Source organism: Spermophilus citellus (assembly GCF_964194105.1).
Source record: "Spermophilus citellus genome assembly, chromosome: 1".
In the NCBI taxonomy this organism is placed as follows: domain Eukaryota; kingdom Metazoa; phylum Chordata; class Mammalia; order Rodentia; family Sciuridae; genus Spermophilus; species Spermophilus citellus.
The window spans coordinates 209360784-209382978 of NC_138182.1; the positions used below are offsets into that span (position 1 = coordinate 209360784).

The 22195-nt window shown below is 35.8% G+C and overlaps 1 protein-coding gene across 8 annotated transcripts in view; it reads left to right on the forward strand.

The window, feature by feature from the left end:
- The window catches only part of MCTP1 (multiple C2 and transmembrane domain containing 1), a gene marked incomplete at its 5' end in the record, with an annotated part of 531499 nt that overhangs the window by 441599 nt on the left and 67705 nt on the right, over positions 1-22195 (forward strand). For all 8 annotated transcript variants that reach the window (XM_081287709.1, XM_081287710.1, XM_081287711.1 and 5 more), the window contains one exon: positions 15877-15930. In XM_081287709.1, the coding sequence (XP_081143835.1) occupies positions 15877-15930 (54 nt within the window). The remainder of the gene's footprint in view (positions 1-15876; positions 15931-22195) is intronic.

Below are 22195 nucleotides of genomic sequence, written 5' to 3' on the forward strand. Positions count from 1 at the left end.
AATTATAGGTACTGTAGACAAAAAAGTTTAGATAGAACAGATGCCAGGAAATGGTCTTTACTTTGGATTTAAAAATTACTAAGCCCTCATTACACCTTGGGTGCCATGTGAAGCACTTTATGTTCATCATGTCATTTAGTCTTCTTTTAGGAGGAGTTCTCTTTTAGGCTGAATGTGCCAGCCCAGTCAATGGTTTAAGTCCTCCTAAGTCAGGTGAACCCCTTTGTCCTTTTATTTGTGGCAATTAAGAGAACCTGCTCATGAGAAATAAGCATGGCTATAAGAGCCCTTCCTTAAGAAAATGGACTTGAGTCTCAGAGATTGAAGGAAATAGGCTGGTCAAGCAAACCAGGGGCCTATTAAACACTCTGTAGGTATCATTATTTCTATTTTACATACACAGAAACAGGGCCAATTCATCTGTCTAAAGTTTATGCTCTTAATCATGAGTCGATTACATTTTCTCTTCTGACTATATTTTGGTATACCCCACTTCTCCCTGGGCAAGTTTCTCCCATAACTTACAGAAAAAAAACAGCAGCACTATCTCTACCTTCAAGCAGTCATATTGATGACAAACATTCATTTTTCCTAGCCCACCCACCTTAACTTAGTTACTATTCATTCAGGAAACTGAGCTGATATTTATTAAGCAATTTCTGTGTATAAAATATCCTGCTAAGAAACATAATCTTTTTATTCTGTACAACAATAATATGAAGTAAATAATTCTAAGTGGTTTTCTCCCCATTTTAAAAATGAAGAAATTTAAAATGAAAAAGGATAAATAAGGACCACCACAGAATAGAGAAAAGTTAACCCAGTTCTTCCCTTTTCTGAAGCCCCAGGCTATTTTTTTGTGATACATACTTGGGCATGTCTTTCCCAAGGGACACTTTCTAAGTGTCCAGAGCTTTAAACAGAACCTCAAGTGTCCCGAGACTCCTTCCTATGAGGAACCCCATGAATTCTCATGAAAGAGTGCTGGACATCTGTTCTAGCTCAGATGCCCCCCCCCCCCCATTAATTTCAAAAGCACTTGTGGCCTGGAGAATGACCTTCCATCTACCCAGGTGAGCATAGAGAAGTAAATCAAAGCTGAAAATCTTTCACATTAGGAAAGAAAGTCTTTGAATTTCTTTGACATACAGAAATTCTTCAAGCAGTGTTTTTAAATTATACTTTAAAAGAACATTCATTCATACTGTCATGATATTCCTCCTACACAACAGTCTCAGTTGCCTAATCAATGGCAGCATTAAAAGACAGAAGAGTGGGGCAGATCAATGAAATCATTCTGACTCATGATATGACTGTGACACAAATTGAGACAAAGTCTGCCCTGCTAAAACACTTTGGTAAATACCGAAATGTTTAGTTAGCTCACCCTAATGACAAAGCATTTGATTCCTCATTTCCTCTTTAGAATAGTACTTAATATTGTTCCTTGTTGGGTTGGGTCCATTTAGTCTCAGAGCAATTATCTCTACAAATGAAGCTGATAAGGAAAAAATAATGATTTTTCCACCATAAATGCTGTTGTTGGGGAATTTAGGAAATTCTGCCAAAGAAACATCTGGTATTTGACCTGAATCCCTGTCAATCAAACACATCAACTTTTTTTTTTCAAGCCAGTGCTTTTAGTTCCAAAGAGGTCCACAGTAGAATTTGAATATATGGACATTGAAAAAGTGAACTATTCCTAAAAGGATCAAAAGAGATTGACCAAAGCCAAGCTGAGAGAGAAGAGGACTCCTATACAAAAGCACTCTGAATGTTACAGTTAGACCCTTGCTACTTCAATAAGTGTTTTATCATTCACTGAAAGTAGCATAGATCATGAGTCTCCTATGTTTGCATTTCAGTACCAAAAAAGACCACATACTCAGTGATCTTAACAGAAGCAGCACTGAGTCATACAGCCTGTAAACACATCTAAAAATGGGTGATTACTCTTTTCTTCTTCGTGCTTATTTCAACAGCAATTTTCTCAATTTTTTCAGAAGGTCACCAGCTTGTAAAAATCTGAGGAGGACCATGAAAAGAAGCAGACCTTTAGTTTTCCAAACACAATCACTAGCATAAAGAAGTCATAAGCAACAGCTAGTTAGCTGTCAGTTGAAAGGTTTATCCCCCATAGCCCCTCTCAAGGATTTTCACCAGTTGCTTAGCCTTACTACCTAGTCACTCACTGTAGAGAATAGTGTCCTAACAAATTGATGACCATCACCTCATCGGGATCTGGACACCGACCAATAGGATTTACCCATTTTCTATGCTCATCCAGAGGCCCAATCTCACTACCATGCTACCTACCATCCCTTCCTTCTTATAGAATGACCAGGCCTTCTACTTTTCAGAGTTCCCCAAATTCCTGCCCTAAAGCTCAATAAATTCATACCAAGTTTGGGTTTTTAGCACAAAAACAAAACAAAAAAAGCCAAAGACATTAAATTGAAATTTCAGGTAGCTATGAAATACTTACATTAAATAATATTGATTACATGTTTGAAATTTCATTTTAATCGGATTCCTAGATTATCTGGCAACTTTATCCCAAGGCACCTTGGATTCTTACCTGCATTCTTACCTACAGATCTGAAATAAAACTCTCATTACATCATTGTGCTATTTTGGTGGTCCCCCAACATCTTTAAGCAAGACATACCCCTTGTGAGAAAACCATATCAAAACCAGAGCTTCAGTTTACTTCCCTTTTATTCCATCACAATTATTTTTGTGTGCATTTGTTTTGGAGTGCACAATGTTTATTGAACAAACAGTGGGAGCATCAGCCAAAGGGGGGAGAAACACAAGTGAGTCAGAATATGCCCTCGTTCTTTTGTCACCTCAGTTAACTAGTGATTGTTCACAACTAGAGAAAGCAAGAATACAAGGCACAGAGAGGTGATGCCACTTGCAGCAGAGTTGGACCAGACTGCAGTACTGACTGACATCCAGACATGTGATCTCTTCCTCTCCTATTGACTCATCCCACAGGCCCAAGGATGGCAACCACTTGGTCTTCAAGACACAGATGGAAAGGGAGGGAGGAAGGAATGATACTTCTCTCTTTGGATGGATGGGGAAACTGAGGCAAGGGTAAAGTCATCATATCTGCAGAGCCAATGAGATTGGATGGGAATGTTCTATGTGGAACAGAAGTTGGTAGCCCAGCAGGGCAGGGCACAAGTGAACTTGATGGAGGTACCTGTGCGCTACCCGCTCCATGCAGTCTTGAAAGCCATATGAGCACTGTAGACTGACATACAACATGGCTGAAGCACTTGGAAGTCCTTGCCACTGGCACAGCACATGAAGGGCTTGAGGACTGAGTGCAGATTATGTGGCTGTGCAGCAGCAGTGGGCTTGGCAAAGACACAACATATTCAGGGAAGCTATTAGTCCTGGCTAAGACCAGATTCTTCCCAATGTGCTTTGCTCTGGATGGCTGTGGTGCTCCTTCTCCAGCTGTACCATGTGCACTATTCACAGAGAAGTTGGTTTTTGACCATGAGCAGATGGTGGCCCAACCATGGGGGTAGGGGTCCCACCACTGAAGAATGGAGTTGGAGGGGGGCTTTTACCCTGGTGAAAAAGAGGAACTTTGACAGATGATGGTTCCTTAAATTCTGAAGAGAAAGACTTTGGGTGGGGTGGTTCAAGATGCAGCAAGAAAAGGAGATAACAATGTATTTGTAGTTTCCCAAACTAACCATTGTATAACTCTCTATATACCTTCTACTCTTTTCTTAAAATTATATTTACAAGTGTAAATTTATATTTCCTGCTTATTGCACATATTTTGTTTCAAAAATAAATTACACTGAACCCACTGTTAGCTTATTTGCATTTATAGTCTACTGTATATCTAGAAGCATTCCTCACATTGCTGGAAAACCTTCAAACACCTGATTTTTAAGGGTTCATAGTTTTTGCTGTATGAATATTATATTTTTTCTTTATTAAACACTATTTAGAAGTGTTTGTGTCAAATGTTTCAAATAATGCTATAAGAAAAACCCTAAACAAATCTTTGGGCACCACTTTGATAAGGCCCTTTGACAAGATCCTTAAAGAATTTTAGCAAAAAAATTATATGCATTTGGAAGGTTTTGGGTAGTTAATGTCAATTTATCAATTACTGAAGTTTTAGCATTTGATGCATGGATACCTGGCAAGTCACTCATATAATTTCTTCTGGAGGGCTGCCTTGCCTGCTCATGTTTACCCCTAACAAGTCAACCCTGTGAACTTAGACTCTAGGATTTTAAGCAGGCCTGCCCCTCTAAGTCCCCTTTTCTCTCTCTGTCATAAATTTATTTATATAGTTGCTGCTAAGCATCTGTTTTTAGAAATGACTTAAGTTATCTGAAACCCAGTGGTATCCCATCACCTTTGGCTAGTTTGAATTTCCTCTATTGTATAATTGTTTGTAATATAGCCCCCTTATTTCTCAAACCACTGACCCAAAGTGTAACATGCCCCACAGTTGCTGACATGTAAAATCTAATGGTTAACACCAGAATAACATAAATAAGTTCCCAACTTTGCATGTGTTTTCTTTAAACTAGCCCAGGATAATGCCCAGGGGCCCTAATAAAGTCACAGTCCCACAAGTCCTCTCCTCCTCTCACGTGCCCCACCCACTGGTTGGCTCCCTGACATCTCCAGATGTCTCTCAATCTCAACTTGGTATCCAACCTCTCTGGGACTTGTAAGTAAGGAATTTCTTCTGTCTCATGCATTTTTATTTATATCTAATCTGACTGACACACCCGAACCTCATACTTCTTTGCTGAACCTATGTCTAATATAATTTTCCTCAGCAGAGCTAGTCTAGCAATGGGTAGAGTACCTCATGGCCTCTCTTGAGGGAGACCTCAAGACCAAATTAGAGAGAAACCATAATAATAAAAAGCACAGGATTCTCACAGTATTATGATAATTGGCTCACCATGGGTCTTTCTCACCAGCCTGTTATTATTGTAATCGTATCTTCCATTTATGTATCTAATCCCAGTACAGCAAGATTTCTTACACATAGCAGCATAATTATTGCTCAAAAAAGGTTGAATAAATATTTTAGTCTGATATTTCTTTACAAATCAAAAACTGTCTAATTTTTATGTACCATTATTTCTGGTCAACAAAAGAAAATTATTGAACATTTAACAGCCCTAACCATACTATTGTCCCAAGAAAGATGATTAAGACATACTCTGTGCCTAGGACAGTTTATGACCTAGTGAGGAAAGAAAAAAAAAAACCTTAAGTATCTGAATATAGTAAGTACTATGCGAACTGCATATCTAAGGAAAAGAAGGGCTATCTGTTGCCCCAGTTCTCACTTCACTCCTGCTCCTGTCTGTGCCTTTCACTTGTATTCCATGTTTACCTTTAATACTTCTTGAGTTTATAGCTGTCCTTTTGCTCTCTGTGGCTAAACTTAAAATTGGAAAGATCAAATGGTATCATGGTAGAAGATGATCATAAGCTGTACATGACATGTCAGTTCATATAGAAAAAATGTAAAGAAAAACACTTCTATTTTTAAAAGTCAATTTTCTAAAGATCTCTTCAATGGAAGGTGCACTTCTTGCTTTAGATCTATTAGGACTCAAAAGAGACACCCAGAGTTTAAAGTTAATGGTATTTTCCTTAGAAGATATTCCTGGTTACTCTCATATTTTATTCCCCAACTGTCTTCCTGAGTTTTCCCCACCTTGCTCAGATTTTCCTGAAATGCATATGAGAATATAACAAAGCAAAAAGGTACTCTCAGTTTTTACAGAGGATTTCTTCACTGAAACCTAGCTCCTTTTCCACCAGATTAATTTTTTTGGCCACTTCCAACTGAAAATGTGATTCCATAAATGGCTGATTTTTCTCTTGATCCCAAATTAACCCCTGGAGCCCCAGACAGTCATTGAAATCTCAACTCCCTAAATTCCCCTCAAAGCCTTCTATACATCCAGTGAATTCATTGCCTTGTGGTTCTCCAGAGTATACAACTCAAGTATCTACCTTCATGTCAGCCAAATGGTTTTCTCACCCTGTTCTTGCAAAAGTTCTGCCCCCACAATTCTGTCATTTCTATAACTGAGGAATATGACTTTAGAGAGAAGAAAAGGATACCCACTGGTTTGGTGTCAGGTAGATATATCATCCTACCTATTTCTGGTGACCTTCTGTTTCTTCTTTCCAAATGATTTTGCACTGTCTTTTTGTTAAACACCAAACTACTAGAAATGCTGTGGTGAAGGGAAATAGGATCAAAGACCAAAAGCAAGTACTTTCTGGTGTAACTGGTAACTCATGACTGGTGACTAGTTTGCATTGCCAGTCTTGATCATCATGCTTGTAAGGTGGGTGGTGTTGGCAGGACATTTTATATTTTATGTATATATTTTATTTATATATATATTATTTTATTTTTATATTTTATAAATATACTATATATTTATATATTGTTTTATTTATATATTTTATATGTATTTTATACATATTATTTTTATATTTTATATATATATTTTTATATATATTTGTAGAGACTTGTCCCTCATTCAGAACAGTGACAAGAAATTGCCAGATTTCCATCAACAAAACTGGAGACTAAATAATATATCTTTATCTACTTGTGTAAAACATTTGTAAATCAGAACTATTATTAAGGGTCCCGTAACCCTGAGAGTTTTGTTTGTTTTGTTGAACATTGTATAAGATACATTTGTCAAGAGTGTACAACTTTAAGGCCCTTTCACTATCCTATACATAGTGTTAGAACTGTATGTTTCAGTGGCCAAACTAAAATACACCTTTGAGGGCATTATCTGTCATTTGTTACTGAATTTATTTCATCATGCAAGAAAAAGAAAATAACTACTACACAGTGTCACTTACTTTAAAAATAAACCAATGTTCTGGCAGCATTGCTTAAACAAGAGAGTCAGTTCACCTGTACAGAATTTTGAAATGAGTTTTACTCCCCTGGGCAATAGCAAAAATAACTTAAAAAACAAGTGTTACTCCTGTACCTTTCAGGATAGTAAACATTAAGAGCCCAAACTTTGAAATTAGGAAGACATGGGATTAAATTCCAAATCTTCTACTTGTTAGCTATACAAATTTATTAATTCCCCTAAGCCTCAATTTCCTCACCATTGCAATGGGGATACTAGCTACCTTGTTGGGGTCTTCTGCAAATTTAAGAGTCAACCCCATGTGTTAAGCATGTGGTAACTGCTCAATAAATGACAATTGAACATCATACCATGATAAGTAAGCCAGTGTGGGTATCATGTGGGTTTAGATGTTATATAAGTCACTTGTTCTCAGGAAGACTTTCTGTCTCAGTCCTGTTGAAAAGAATGGTTTCCCTTGGTCATTTGTGATTCTTGTTAGTTTTAAGATTATAGACAAAGACAGAAGCACTGCCACAGTAAGATTTCCTGTGTCCAGAATTCCCTTGCTATGTATATGGAAGTCTCACAAAAATAAATATTTATATTTTTACCAATAAAAAAAACATGAAGAAATTTGAGCAAAAGCAATCTTCAACAGATGAAAGCTTCTTAGAAGTTGAATTTTACAGAAATACCTTAGATGTTAAATGTTAATCCATAGATACATGAAAGAAACATATTTTCACCATGCCCAGTGCAGAAAACCAAAGGTAGGAAGCACATGGCCAGAGTAGGATATTTCCCTGAAAAACTCATTGAGCCTCATAGCAAAATACTCTTTCCTAACAGCCTCACTCAGGATGTTTTAGGTAAGAGAAAGGAGAAGGTAAACCCACACTGGCATACCAGGCCTGGAGATAGGGACTAATTTTAATAAATCAGAATGGGACATGAAAATGTCAACTTAATCAAGCATTTAAATTTTATTAATCAAGCCTAATTTTTATGAGTGCAAATAATCACTGAAGCTGGACAAATTTGTTCTCGATTGCATCAGAAACATAATTTTAATATTTAATGGACTGATGAATTTAAATGGAGAATTATCTTTATGAAACATGCTCTTCATAATTTGCCATTAAATGAGAAATAAAAAAAATCAACATAAATCTTACATAAAGGTTATTTAACTAAATGTTGGTACTATAAATATTATAAATGCATTATGCACTAATTTAGCAATCACACAGTACACTACATAAAGCAGAAATGATAAGTGGACCAGGCTGGCTTTTGTGAGACTGTAGAAAGAGCTCTGTGTAATATTATGGAAAGCTCATGCTATAACCATTGTATGGGATTGTGTGGGTTTCCTGAACTTTCTTTTCATTCAGGCTTTTATGCTATCATTAACCACAGACATTTTTTCCAGTCCAAATGCAGGTCCAAACCCACTAGAGCTTTCTTTCTTTTGTGAATACTATCCTCAATAAACTTATATTTTATCACTACTTTTTTAGAAAAGATATAAGCAAATAACTGAAGTCTCTCTTGATTTTTTGACATTAAAATGCTCAATTTTGAAAGTTAAATTTTCTGACATAACATTCTTATATCTCAACATTTTAAGTGGAAAAATTCAATTTAATGTCAGAAGGTTTCTCTGTGAATGAACACACATTCCACTTACCCCCTCCACACCCCCAAACATATTGCTTAAAATGGGGGGTTGCTGTGAATTTTCATTAAAAATGAATCAGACTTAACAGATTAGTATGCTCCAAAGTGTGCTAATATTAATCTCCAAGATAAATGTTTGTTTTCAAAATTCTTTAAAGATCCCCAATATCCCCAAAGTGTAGTATTTACCTGTAGAACATGTGCTATGCCTTTACCTGAAAAAGAATTTCTCACCTATTGCAGCTTTAATACTCCCAAATGTGTCTGATGAGGTTAGAGCAAGAGACATATACAAGACCTTAGCAGAACATGGACTCCTACAGAGATCACAGCAGTCCCTTTTCTTGCGCTGCAGAAAACGCATTAAATAAATAATGCAAAGCTTTCATTAGACTCCTTATAATGTAAAAGTTTCTAAAGTTGTTCTCAATTTGAAACATTTTAACTTGTACATTTTTTGTTAAAAAACTGTGGTTCTCAAATGGAAATTTGGCTTCATACATAGAGGCTTAAGGAAGAAATTTTCTTTTTATTTGAACTGTTCATTCTTCATAAATAAAAACATTTTGCTTTAAAAACATTAACTTTTATAAAATAGGTTTGGAATGTCTAGTTATCTTTTAATTTTACTTACAAAGCACATTAAACAACTCAAATTTTTTGGCATTTTGTATAGTTGTTTTAATATCTGACAAGAGTTTTAAGAAAGTGTTATTATTTTAAAAGCACACCACAGGTTAATAACTGACCTGTTTTTTCCTACTTAACCAAAGTAATTTGTAATATACTAAATATGCCAAGATTAGGTTTTTCCTTCAAGCAAAAAATACAATACATTGGGAAGCCTTTAGATGGAGACAGAGTTCAAATAAACACTAGATTTCTGTTCACAGTGCTTTGTGTAAGTCTAAGAATAGACATTTAAGAATACTGAGAAGGAAATATGAAAAGAAATTCATTTAAGATGCTTATTCTGATTATAAAATTTATATTGGCTATTGTTTAGCCTTTCTTAATGGAAGGTTTTTTTCTGCATTTTAAGTTGACACTGAAGAAAATAAATGGTTACATACTCTTGGCCAGTGAAGTAAATTTAGTGTCCTTGCACCTTATAGTAAAGCATATTATACTGCAAATAAGAATGCTGTTGATGATGCAGAATACAGGCTGTAATCAGTGGCATGAATCAAAAGTCATCTGATAGCCACATTAAAGCCACATTTCCTATTAAGAATCAGACTAAATTACAACATGGCACTTCCCAGAATGAGCCAAGGAAATGCATTCTGAAAGAAGAAATAATTGTATTTGAGTGTCTCTGTAAAAATCAGGAAGTGTTTTAGCAATAAGTACTAATGCTTTTCTTTTTAGTCTGCCTTCTTTTGTATTGCAATATATTCAGCCTCACTGGAAAGACTATCACACTAATTATTATTACATCTAGTAGTTCAGTTATCTTGATGACTACTGTAGCTGAAATACTTCAAGGTCAAATCCTTAATAGCGTGAATCAGACCAAGCAGCCATCATATATGCAGTTGCTTTTGCGATATACTGGATAAAACAGTATATCCCAGATCTATTTATGAATATTATTACTCTTACAAATGTGGACTAGATTATACACATAGTTCAATTGTACCATTCATTTTGCAAAAGTTACTTCTCAAAAATCTTGTGAGAAGCAGATGTCTGTTTTTAAAAAAAATATCTGCAGAAGTACATCCATAATGATCTTATTGACCACAAAAGCCTTCAACCCAACCTCTGGTACCTTCAGATGATCCAAAATCATTTAAGTGGTTCTATGCATCTTCCCAATTCACAGACATTTCATAATTTCAAACAGTACTTACACTTGTAATAAATCCACTGACATGCAAATGTGTGCTCTGTGTGGTGTAGACACACAATGATACAATAAGCTCCCAATCATGTTGAAGAGTACCACTCTCCCCTAATTCTTCCATGTCTCTATGATGGAAACAGGCATTTAGTTTGTAATGTATCCAAATATAAGCATCTGTACACATTCGGATGTTCTATGAATATGAAATTAAGTATGAAACTTCTTTCTTTTGTGACAATTTTCTTTAATATTTTAACTTTGCATTTGCACATCTGGACAGCAATGATTTCTTCTTTAATTTAAATGTGTTGCTTTTTTATAGACTGTGTTTTAGAAAAGCAATTTGAATTGTGCAACTGTTCATTCTGAACAGAGCAAAACATCCATTTAATTCAAAGATTATTTTCAAGGAAAAAAGTAGAAATACAAAAGAAACCAGTTTGTTTCAGCACTGGGTTTTGAGGGGGCTTGGCTTCACATCACTCAATTCTTATCTTAACAAGATGAATATAACAAAGATTCTTTTCGTTCTTTTTTGTTTAGGTGGATTTGAATAAGGGAAAAATGATATTCCTGGAAAGTCAGAATATAAAGTACTTTAAGAATTATCCAAGGACCTTTTTAACCTGCTCTGGTCGCTTTAGTCTAAATGTGCACCCGAAATTGATATTGAAAAGCAATAATTATTATCCACTGTTTCATTATGATTTTAATCCTAAAGTTTACCTGAATCCACTTTTTGTCATACTTTTATTGTGTTGATGTTCCTTTAACTGCTTTCTCTGGTCACATCTGTATATATCATTGATGGAATGATTCTAAACATGTTGTCATATTTTCATTCAGATTTTCAACATCATTATTCACATTTTCATTCAAATAACATTTTATCTCCTTGAAAATCACAGAGTTGTGTTGGATTACAATTAAATCTTACAAAATTAGAAAAAAAATTATATAAAAGATTCTGTAGATGCAATTTTGTTCCATTTTGGAAATAGATTCTTAAACGTATAGCTGCATATTATGTTTTATATCTTAATGACAAATGTTCAGCAAATATTGGATATGGAAGAAGAAATATTATGCTTTTTAAAATAATGTTATCTGCTTATTCTTTGGCTGTAATGTAGCTGGCACACTGCATTTGGGGCTGTCTATGTGTGTTTTTTAAAATGTCATCTTTATTAGTATTACATTCAAGGAATAGTACCAGGAATCTGTTCTTTCAAGACCTTCCTCCAGTGTGTGGCATATAAGTCTGTGACGAGCGACATTACAGAAGGTCATGTCACTTTTAACTGCTTGCATTACATCTTTCTGATTTCCCTAGTGCCCTTCCTTTGTTTGATTAATACTACTTGCTTTCAAGCAAGGTATCAGAAAGCATAATTTGGAAAGAGAATTCCAGAGCCAGTCTGAGATATTCCCTTTTAAGAAAAAACAAAAAAAAACCTGAACTTTGCAAACGTATCTTTTCTACCACCTGAATTTTTTGCCATTCCTTTCATCTTTCCCCCTGTAAGGAAGTGTGTGTGTGTGTGTGTGTGTGTGTGTGTGTGTGTGTGTTATTAAATCATTGCTGACAAATGTTTGGGGCAATTGGACTTGCAATATTTGAAAACAAAACTATGTAGTTCTTATTTGGTTTTATTTGAAGAGGAAAGGGCTTGAATTTGAGACTAGGTCTCCTGCATTTTTATTTGTTTTCCTAAGTTAAGTGTTAAATTCCAGTACTCTCTTTTTAAGTAGCAGGTGTTATTTAAGTTCTCTGGGAAAGATTACATTTTATGCAGTCATTAAATGCACTTCTGTGACATATACACGTTTGTTTTGTTTTTGTTTTCTTTCTCAGTCCTGGGATTGAACCCAGGGCCTCACACACGCTAAGCAGGCACTCTACCACTCAGCTACATCCCCAGCCCTACACAGTTTATTTTTTAAAACACAGTTTGTGATTTCTATGTCCATTGCATTTGGCTGGAGCTCAAGTCTTAAAGCTCAGCTTCTGAGACACTCTTGCTCTCAGAGCTGTCCATTTCACTAGGCCACTAAAGCCTGAAAACTAGTTGTAAAAAAGCAGCATCATTTTAATTGGAATCTTTACCCAAACCTCTCCTTGTGCCTGTATGTGTTTTCCTTATTTTCAGTGAAAACATGAATCAGAACTTTGTCATTGAGAACAAAAGATATTCTGCCCAGGTTAAAAAAAAAAGATGCAATTTAATTTCCAAAAATCAGTGTTAAAATATTAATTTGATGTTATTTTATCAATAGCTAATATTTTTGAGAACTTCTTTTGATACAGGAACTGTGCTAAACACTCTACGGACATGATCTCCTTGGACTTTAATCAGATGATCAGGGCTTTATCATCTCCATTTCAAGGCAACTTAAGCTTCACCTGAAAAAAATATAATGGCGGGGGGGGGGGCGGGAGAGGTGCATTCTGAAGCAGCTAAAAGGCATCAACAGGAAACTATCTGTATTATAAATCCTCACTTTTAGATGTTCATGATATAACATTAAGGAGGCACTGGAGGAGGGGAAAAGCCCTCACTAGAGCGCTAAAACACAACACAAAGGCCTCTCACTAACACAACACTTTTCTGCCAAATGTAAAAGCAAATGGTTGTATTGGGTGGTTCTGGCTGCACATTTGTGGAGCAATTGTGCGTAGCCAATTACCCACTTGTGCAGGGAAAGAACAGTTTGGGTTTTGCAAATGAAGAGCCTGATTCTGTAGGCTTCTTTGACTCATTCTTGAACATAAGAGCCACAGCTGATTTACAAAGAGTGTAAATTACGCTAGTAGCTTGTTTTATGGTTCAATCATACTTGGAATTTTTAAAAATTAATTTGGCATTAGTAGATATCCCCAGATCTTAAAGATTAAATATTCATGGGTTATATTTCCAGGAAAAAGTTTGAAAGCATTTTGAATATTTGCCTTTATTAAGTTGATTAGGTATAATTCTTTCGAAGTGAGCTAAGTCAGGTTTGTGAGATAAATGATAGGCACTTTACCAAAGAGTGTGTTCCAAGATATGAAGGATGGATGATGCAGTCATCTATCCACTAGATCAAAAAATATTTCTTGAACACCTATTATGCAATCTGCTAGATACAATTTGACACCATTCTGCCTTTGTAGTATCTGCAGTAGGATGCTAAGTACTATAAGAGGAGGTATATGATATATTTTTAATAACTAGTTATATATAATACTTCTTGAGTTTAGTCAGAGGAATAAAAGGAGTAAAAGAATATTTTATTTTCTTTGACATATTTGATATGACTGCATGGATAGTTTTAGCAATAAAAAAACTTCATTTAAATCCAAAACTTTAAAGATAATTCTTTTGTATATATACTTGGGGATTGAACCCAGAGGTGCTTTACCACTGAGCTACATCTCCAGTCCCTTTTATTTTTTAATGGAGACAAGGTCTCACTAAGTTGCTTAGGACCTCACTAAGTTGCTAAGGCTGGTCTCAAATTTTCAATCTCCCTGCTTTAGCCTCTCAAGTCACTGGGATTACAGGTACATGCCACCACATCCAGCACCTAAAGATAATTTTATTAGAAGTATAAAATAATCATTTTTTTAAAAAATCTGGCAAGGGTTAGATGAAATCTTGATGTAACACAATGCATTGAAACACTGTGGCTTCTTTTCTTTTCTAAACCTCCATCACAAATAGCCCAATAAGGAATAGCCTGGCATACATCTCCTCAATTACACATTGTCATTACTAATGTCTGTATATTTGTGATGCACATAATTCAGGTTAAAGAAAGTTAAAAATTAATATGATGGCTTATCTGCCGTTTACATTCCATAGGGCCTATATGAGGCTAGACAAGTACCTATGTGTTGTTTCTCTTGGTATTTTCACATTACCTAGAATTGTGTGCCTTGGTTAAGGAGGTTTACAATAAATGCTTATGGAGTGGCTGAAAATAGTTAGAATATCAAGAGTTCATATTTCCTGTTTAGGTCAACCACAATTCAAATTGCTTTACATGTTCCCAAAGTTGTATAAGCACTCAACATACATTGGAAAAAGTATGTTGGGCTACTATGATTCTTTTGAAGTGCTGATGTCAAAATGAAAGACCACAAAATCCTACTGTTGAACAGAAGATGTTATGTATGGCATTAAATTAGAAATAATTTCACAGTTTTTTAGATAGTTTAGTTTTATATTGGTTCATGAGACCTGGAAGTGTGTGTTTGGGTTTTTTTTTTAAATCACTGAATGCTTTTTGAATATTTCAGAAAAATATTAGGAATAACTGAGAATTCAGATATGTCATCTCAGTTTATAAATCTTTGCATAATACTGTCTTGGTGATTGAAATTTTCACTCATAAGCTATTCCTATTTATATCAAAAAGTCTCCTAAAAGAAGGGCTAGTTGTCTTTATCTTCCAAAGTTACAAGCTTTGAGAGAAATGTTCTCAAATATGTGCTAACTATTTAGAGATACTCAGATTGGATTAGGAAAAAAACACAATAAAAATTTAGAAAGTATATATGAAATGTTATATACAAGAAGTTGGAACTTACCTGAATAAGAATCCCAACTCTAGAGGGTTTATTTTTTATGTTTTTAATTTCCCTGGGGTGCACGTGTGTTTGTTTATGTAAGTCTATAAAGTCATAAAAAAAACTTCAATGAAATCCCATTCTTAATACTGGCAGTTATATATTGACCAAAGAAAATGAAAATTATTTGGCAAATCCAGAATGACTCTTCCATTCTACCAATATAGGTGAATTAGGAGCCATTAAAAGTGCATATGCATATCCACTTGTCTGAGTTAGGTGCATATGTTATGCACATTTGATTATAGAATGCATTTCTAAATTTCTTTTACTAACTATCCTCATAATCTTTGTGTAAAATCACAGAGCCAAAATGAAATATTCAGGTAATCCACAAAACTGAATTGAAGTTTGAACTATAAAAGACATTTAGTTTTATACCATAGGCCATCAGCATGAATCGATTAACAGATTTTTTTTAATCTAAGAGTTTAGCAAAAAGTAAATTAGAAATAACAGAGCTGCTTCATGCTTAGTTATCTAGTTCTAAATTTAGAGTGCCTGATTAATATTGACAGCAGAATAGGTAGAAAGGAGATTTCCTGATGTAAAGCATCCTCCAAATTGATGTTAGTTTGCCTTACACATATTTCAAATTCTTTGTCACAAAACGTTTTGCATGAATAGGATTCCCTTGACCGGGCTTCTGTTACCTGATTTTAAACAATTAAAGACAGCCTTTTTCTAATGTCCATCTCTAGATCAAACATTCCTTCTCCAGTGCATGTGTTTCAAATGTTAATAAAATTTTCATTTCCAAAAGGTTCAAAATGACAGGACAAAATTCTGTCCTTTAGGAGCACAAAAACAACTTGTGTTTCTGTCTGCAGGTAGTGGAGGACATGCTAGAGGACGAGGAAGAAGAAGATGACAAAGATGACAAGGTAATTATCTTTCCCAGCACTTGGGTACCTGGGGATGGGGAAATGTAGACATGACACTGTTTTCACAGACAGTTAAAAAAGGAGTTGAAGTGTTTGAGTCCAGAAAATTGGACAGTGCTGTTTATCATCCTAACAATGCCACTGCATGTTGCAAAGAGGGAGAGAGGGCTATAAATCCTCTTCGCTTTTGTCCAGAGCTGGGTCAAATATTTTTCTGCCAGGAACAAAAAAAAATAAAATAAAATAATTCAGCTTGTCTGGAACTTGATAGCTCTCGTGAAGATAACGGCAGTGACAACTGTTTTTGAAGGGCAAAAATTTGTCCTATCTTGAGTATTACAAATGGTTCTATGCTTTGGGGGAAGAGGGGAGTGAAAAAATCAGCAGCCTTGCATGAGTTGAGCATAGATATTGCCGTCTGTAATTTTCAAAGAATTGCTCAGCAAAAGAACACGTGTGTGGAGCACTCAAGAGGACATTTAAATAACCCTGGTGTCCAGTGGCCTTGTCTAGATTTGGAATGACCCCATGGCTCCTCCATCAGAGAAGTCTATTCAGGCTGAGGCTCCTACTTCAATTGCTGGTGGGCTTGGGGAGGCTGACTACAGTAAATAACAGCTAGTTTCTGGGACTGCTTGGATTGGTTGTCCCCTGGGGAGAGGGGACAGCTAGGGGGAAGAATTAGAATGACCTTGCACCACTGCAGCTGTGGCTGGTATTGGAAGAACAGCTTTCTATGGCCATTTGTTACATCATGACCTCTGTGATTTCTATACCTAAACCTACAAAGTCTTAAGGTGAAATCAGAGGCAGGGAGAGAATATCATTATTTCTTTGCACATTGTTTGGCAAATAAAGCCAGATTTTGACCTTCACCAGAATCTGACTTCTGTTATAGTAAAGCAATGAAATTTTTTGAAGGAGAAAAACAATGTATCTCAATTTATGCCCTTGACCTTTGGTTCCAATAGAGATATACAGGTATGTCCTCAAGAATTTGTTTTGGAAGCAAGCACTAGAGGTGTCTAAAAAAAAAAAAAAATCGCAGCGATTAGTTAACTTCACAAATGACTCTTTTCCTGAATAATATTCAGTGCTTAAAGAAAATAAACACACACATGCGGGCTTTTCCCCTCTTCTCCCTTAATGCTATTTCAAACATTTTTGACAGAGCTTTTATGTGAAATTTTTCTTCTGTACATCATTCGGTTATTAGCAACATCATCAAACATAAACTAACAAAATCTTCTTCCTGCAAAAAACACATATGTGCTTGTTTTTAATGTTAAATAACATGAGCATACACTTCTGGCAATAAATGATATGATTTATTGTTAAGGTCAGTTGTGGAGCTGTAGAGAGATTGTATTTTAACTCAACATGCCAGCTCTGAATCATCATTTCTCTGCTGATAAACACTGAGCGGCCATCCATTTATGGCCATTTCCCCTTGCTTGTTGCTGCTTTATTATTAAAGCCACCATAAAGATCCATCCCAGCAGCAGGCGTTTCCCTAGAAATGTTAATAAATGGAAACCCTTGGTGAAGTCTAGTACTTCAATGTCCCTGCTTGAAGTCACCCTATATATTTTTAGCCAGCTTGTTGATATTCTACACCTCTAATCTTTCCTTTTTATGGTCATTTTTTTTTTTCAACAGAGAGGATGTTAGGCTTGGGAAACAAATACACACCTAGTTAACCAGCTCACCAAAACATCGATGTCAGGTGGAACATGCAAGTGGGGAAACAACTCCAAATCTCTGGAGTAGCATCTATCGTAATCTAGTATATGGTTGTCTGGAATTGACACCCTGGTTCTAACACATTTTCAGATCTAGTTACCAAAGTTGATTGAAAGTGAGTGCTTAGATTACTGCATGAATTCAGCTGTATTCTTCTGTACCGGTGCCAATACACAGGGTGTTTTCCTTCTGAAAAAAAAAAAAAACTGTGAGCTGATTTTTTTTCCTAAATGCATTCCTTATTTGGACATCATATAGGTTTTCTTTTTCTCAACCATAATTCAATATCAACATTAAAATTTTATTTCAAAAATATCAAATGTAGTAATTATAGTAGATGTTTAAGCTCTTGCATAATTGAGGAAAGAATCCTAGAGTGGACATCCTGAAATGTAAAGTTTTTGTACCATAAGAAATGGAAACGTGAAAGGATCCTGCAAGTTTCCATTTACTGGCTTCCATCCCTTGACTGGCTCTCACAGCCCTGCATTGTTAAGTCTTGGCTATCCGTGTGTCTGAATGGGAGAAGGGTAATTTCCTACTTTAAAAAATTCATTGGTTCCTCTATTTAAAGTTTGTGTATAGAGTCATGCGTAATGGAATTTCATAAGAAAACAAATGTGTTTTTCACCATACGAGCAGGTACTGACCTCTAGCTCTCATTATTTCTCTGTTTTCTCATATGGTATAATAGTGGGGTCAGGTCAGTGGGTCCTCTTATAGGATAAAAGTAAAAAAGATTAATAAATGTGCCAAAGCCTCATGTTAATTGAACCTGAAGCATATGTTGCAAGTATGTAAAATATGTCCCAGATGTTTCAGCAGGGCTAGTGTCTTGGCTTCCCTGATTACCACGAGGCAGCTATTAGTCCTATAACCTTTGGACTTGGGGGTAAATGGGGTATTACGTGGCACAGAATGAGAGCACCTGTTTTCCATTCAGCAAAGACCCCTGGCAGGCTTTGCCTAAGCCAATCCATATGTTTTCACTTAGCAGATTGTTGGGCGATTATGAAAAGTGTCTTTCTTTAGAGCCAGCATTGATATTAGTCACTCACAATGAAAGGCGAGTCATTGGCTACTTGACAAGGTCCATGCGGGCATAAACTGAAGTCCTTTATCTCATTTGAGCTTCGAGTATTTTCCCTCAGCATAATTATATACATGGCAAAGACACAGGTATAAGAAGTTGAAGCAAAGATTACAATTACTTCACATAATTGCTTTGTAATAGCTTTTCTTCAGTGCTGAATTTAGCACCTGGGAAAGCTTTGGTTGAAGTTGGTTAAAGCTAACTTGTGATTTACCTGCATCTCCATATTTTGAAATTTTTCTAGATTATGACCTTTTAAATATTTTTCCTTGAATTCTTCCTTTTTATTAAAAGATCTCATCATTATTCAGATGGCCACACACTTATTCTTTATTCTAAAATCCATTATCCACATTTGTTTGAATCTAAAATTAGGTGGCTTCTCTCTTAATTCAATTTCACAATTTTAACAAAGATAATATGGGTTTTAAATGGTGAGTCTTAGTTATGAAGCATTGACTTGTTAATATTTTCACTTATCTGCATCATACATAACATAGTACATTAGCTCTACGTTAAGCCGTGCTGGAGATGACATTTTTTTTTCTGAATTAAATGTTAGAAAGACATCATACTGTGTATTCAGTTCCCTTTGTAACAGAGTGTTCTCTCAGTCAAAACAACAAAGCCTCAGTTTGATGTGATTTTTGACCTGACACCAAATCTTGCCTTTGTGGTTAACAGAATATCTAAGAAAATAAGGCTGAACTAAATTACCTAGGTGGAGTTAAGAACAGTCATGTAATAGTGTTTTTCTCCACATTATATGTAATAATACAGTGCTCATTCTGCATAATCTAGACCTCTAATTAACGAAGATCTGCCTTCTGTAGTTTAAAAAGTTTAGGCATGCTTCCCATGGTGCATCCTACCCTTGTAATAGGATCCAGCTGCAACATCAGGAAGAGAAGACAGAATGCAGGTTTCCCTCAGGAAAAGCATGAATTCAAATGCATGGCATTCTAGTAATGTTTATTGATAAAAGATATTAAAATGTTCAGGCATTTATGCTTACATTGCTTCTCCTTTTTTTTCAACGGTTATGTCAAGGTTACTATGTTTCAAGATAACTAGATGCAATGAATGAAACATATCTGAGTTCCTTCAAAATATACAGATTGTTTGCTTTGATTCTTGAAGTCTGTGTTTTCTGGTTTGATTCTCCAGCAGAAACATGTATATAATGTACCCAACATTCATACATCTCTGCATCTTAAATCAACTGTGGGGTGGGGGGAGAAAGAGATAATTCTAAGTGATATGAGAGAAGATTTTAATCTGACAAAATTGCATTTTACAGTTATATTCAGTGAAAAAAAAGATGCATGATAGGGAAATGGATCAAGGCTTTGGAGAAAGGTAGAAAGAGAGCAAACAAGAAAAACAGTACTTCCTAAATTTTTTTTAAATTATATTTAACTGGAATACAATTTGTTTATCCATTTTTCTATAGCTGCATAAAAACTGAGCACAACTTAGAGGTGCAAAGCAACACTTATATTTTTAAGATCTTGGTTCAGTAGGTCAGAAGTGCAGGCACAGCCAACTGGGCTCTCTGCTGAAGCTTTCCCCCTCAAAATATGACAGAATGAGTTCTTATTGGAGAAAAATTCACTTTCAAACTCATTTAGGTTGTTAGTAGCATTCAGTAGAAAAACTAAAGCCCTTGTTTTCTGCTCCTAGCCAATTTCTGTGGGATCTTCTGTCTTTAAATTTATCTTTGGACAATCTTTGTTGAGTTGAATCTCTCCCATGCTTCAACTCTCCTTCAAGAAGATGCTAGCTCACCAGATTAGACCAGACCCCAGTGATAACCTCCCTTTCTCTCTTTCTTAAAGACAGCTGTGCTGTGGAGCATAATCATGGGAGTAACTGTCCCATTATACCCATTATACTCCTAAACCCATCCCCAAACATAAGAATAGGGGATTATACATGACTTACAGACTAAGAGATGGGAATCTTGGTCTCCATCTTAGAATTCTGTCTACCACAACCATATAGACCCTCCCATGCTGTAGGGTGAAAATGGAACCATCTGTGTTCCTTGGACGTATGGTTGCTGTGTCACAACCTTCCTACAGTAAACAAAAGAGGAAAGCCAATCTGCCTAAACATGTTCTTTTTTTTTTTTTTTTTTACATTTTTTTTATTGGTTGTTCACAACATTACAAAGCTCTTGACATATTATATTTCATACATTAGATTGACATGGGTTATGAACTCCCAATTTTACCCCAAATGCAGATTGCAGAATCACGTCAGTTACACATCCACAATTTTACATAATGCCATATTAGTGACTGTTGTATTCTGCTACCTTTCCTATCCCCTACTATCCCCCCTCCCCTCCCCTCCCATCTTCTCTCTCTACCCAATCTACTGTAATTCATTTCTCTCTTTTAAACATGTTCTTTTATTGGATAGAAGCATCTCATTGCAGAGAGATAAGCTGAAGTGCACAGTAGTTGTATTGCTGGTAAAATCAATATATCCCTCTTGTTTTATTCACTTTTGATCTGAAGCCAGGGGTGACTGGGCAGAGAGTCTGAGGGGTCATTTCTATCCTCTCATTTTTCCCATCTGGAAAAGAATATTAAGAATAAAATTAGTAAAATGTGGGGAAGTATCCATTCCTTTTTGGGGGACTTGGTGGTGCTTAAGCCAACTGGGCTAACAGCCTACTGATCTCAAGTTTGTATAAACTCTCTACTTCACCCCAAATCATAGTGATAATAAAACTAGAGGGGCCCAAGTTATAATCCAATGTAACCACCTTTTTTTTTTTTAAATAAGGCACCTGGGGGCCAGGGGTGTAGCTCAGTGGTAAAGCACTTACCTAGAATGTGTAAGGCACTGAGTTCAGTCCCCAGCATCACAGATAAAATAAAAACAAGGGGAAGCTTGTTCAGCCAAAATGAGTATCACAGGTAACACAGACAATAAATGACAGAATAACTGAGACCCAGATTTCCTGACTTCAAATGTGGCATCTTTATCTTTCCTTAAGCCCAGGCTTCCTGGGGCATGGGGTGGAGTATGGAGGCAAATTGCTTCAGACATTGAAGGGCACCTAGTTTGGCTCTATAGCTTAGCTATTGTGAATTTTGCTGCTATGTGTCTGTATGTGTCTGTGTCACTGTAGTACGCTGATTTTTAAATCCTTTGGGTATATACCAGGAAGAGTAATTGGGTCAAAGATGGATCCATTCCTATTTTCTTTGAGGAATCTCCCTACTGCTTTCCAGAGTGGTTGCACCAATTTGCAGTCCCATCATTGTTTGTTGTTGTTGTCGTTGTTGTTGTTTTAATGGTGCTAGGGATTGAACCTAGGGGCACTCTACAATAAATGAGCACAACTTAGAAGTATAAAGGGACAACTCCTACCTCCTTTATTTATTTATTTATTTATTTTCTTAAAGAGAGAGT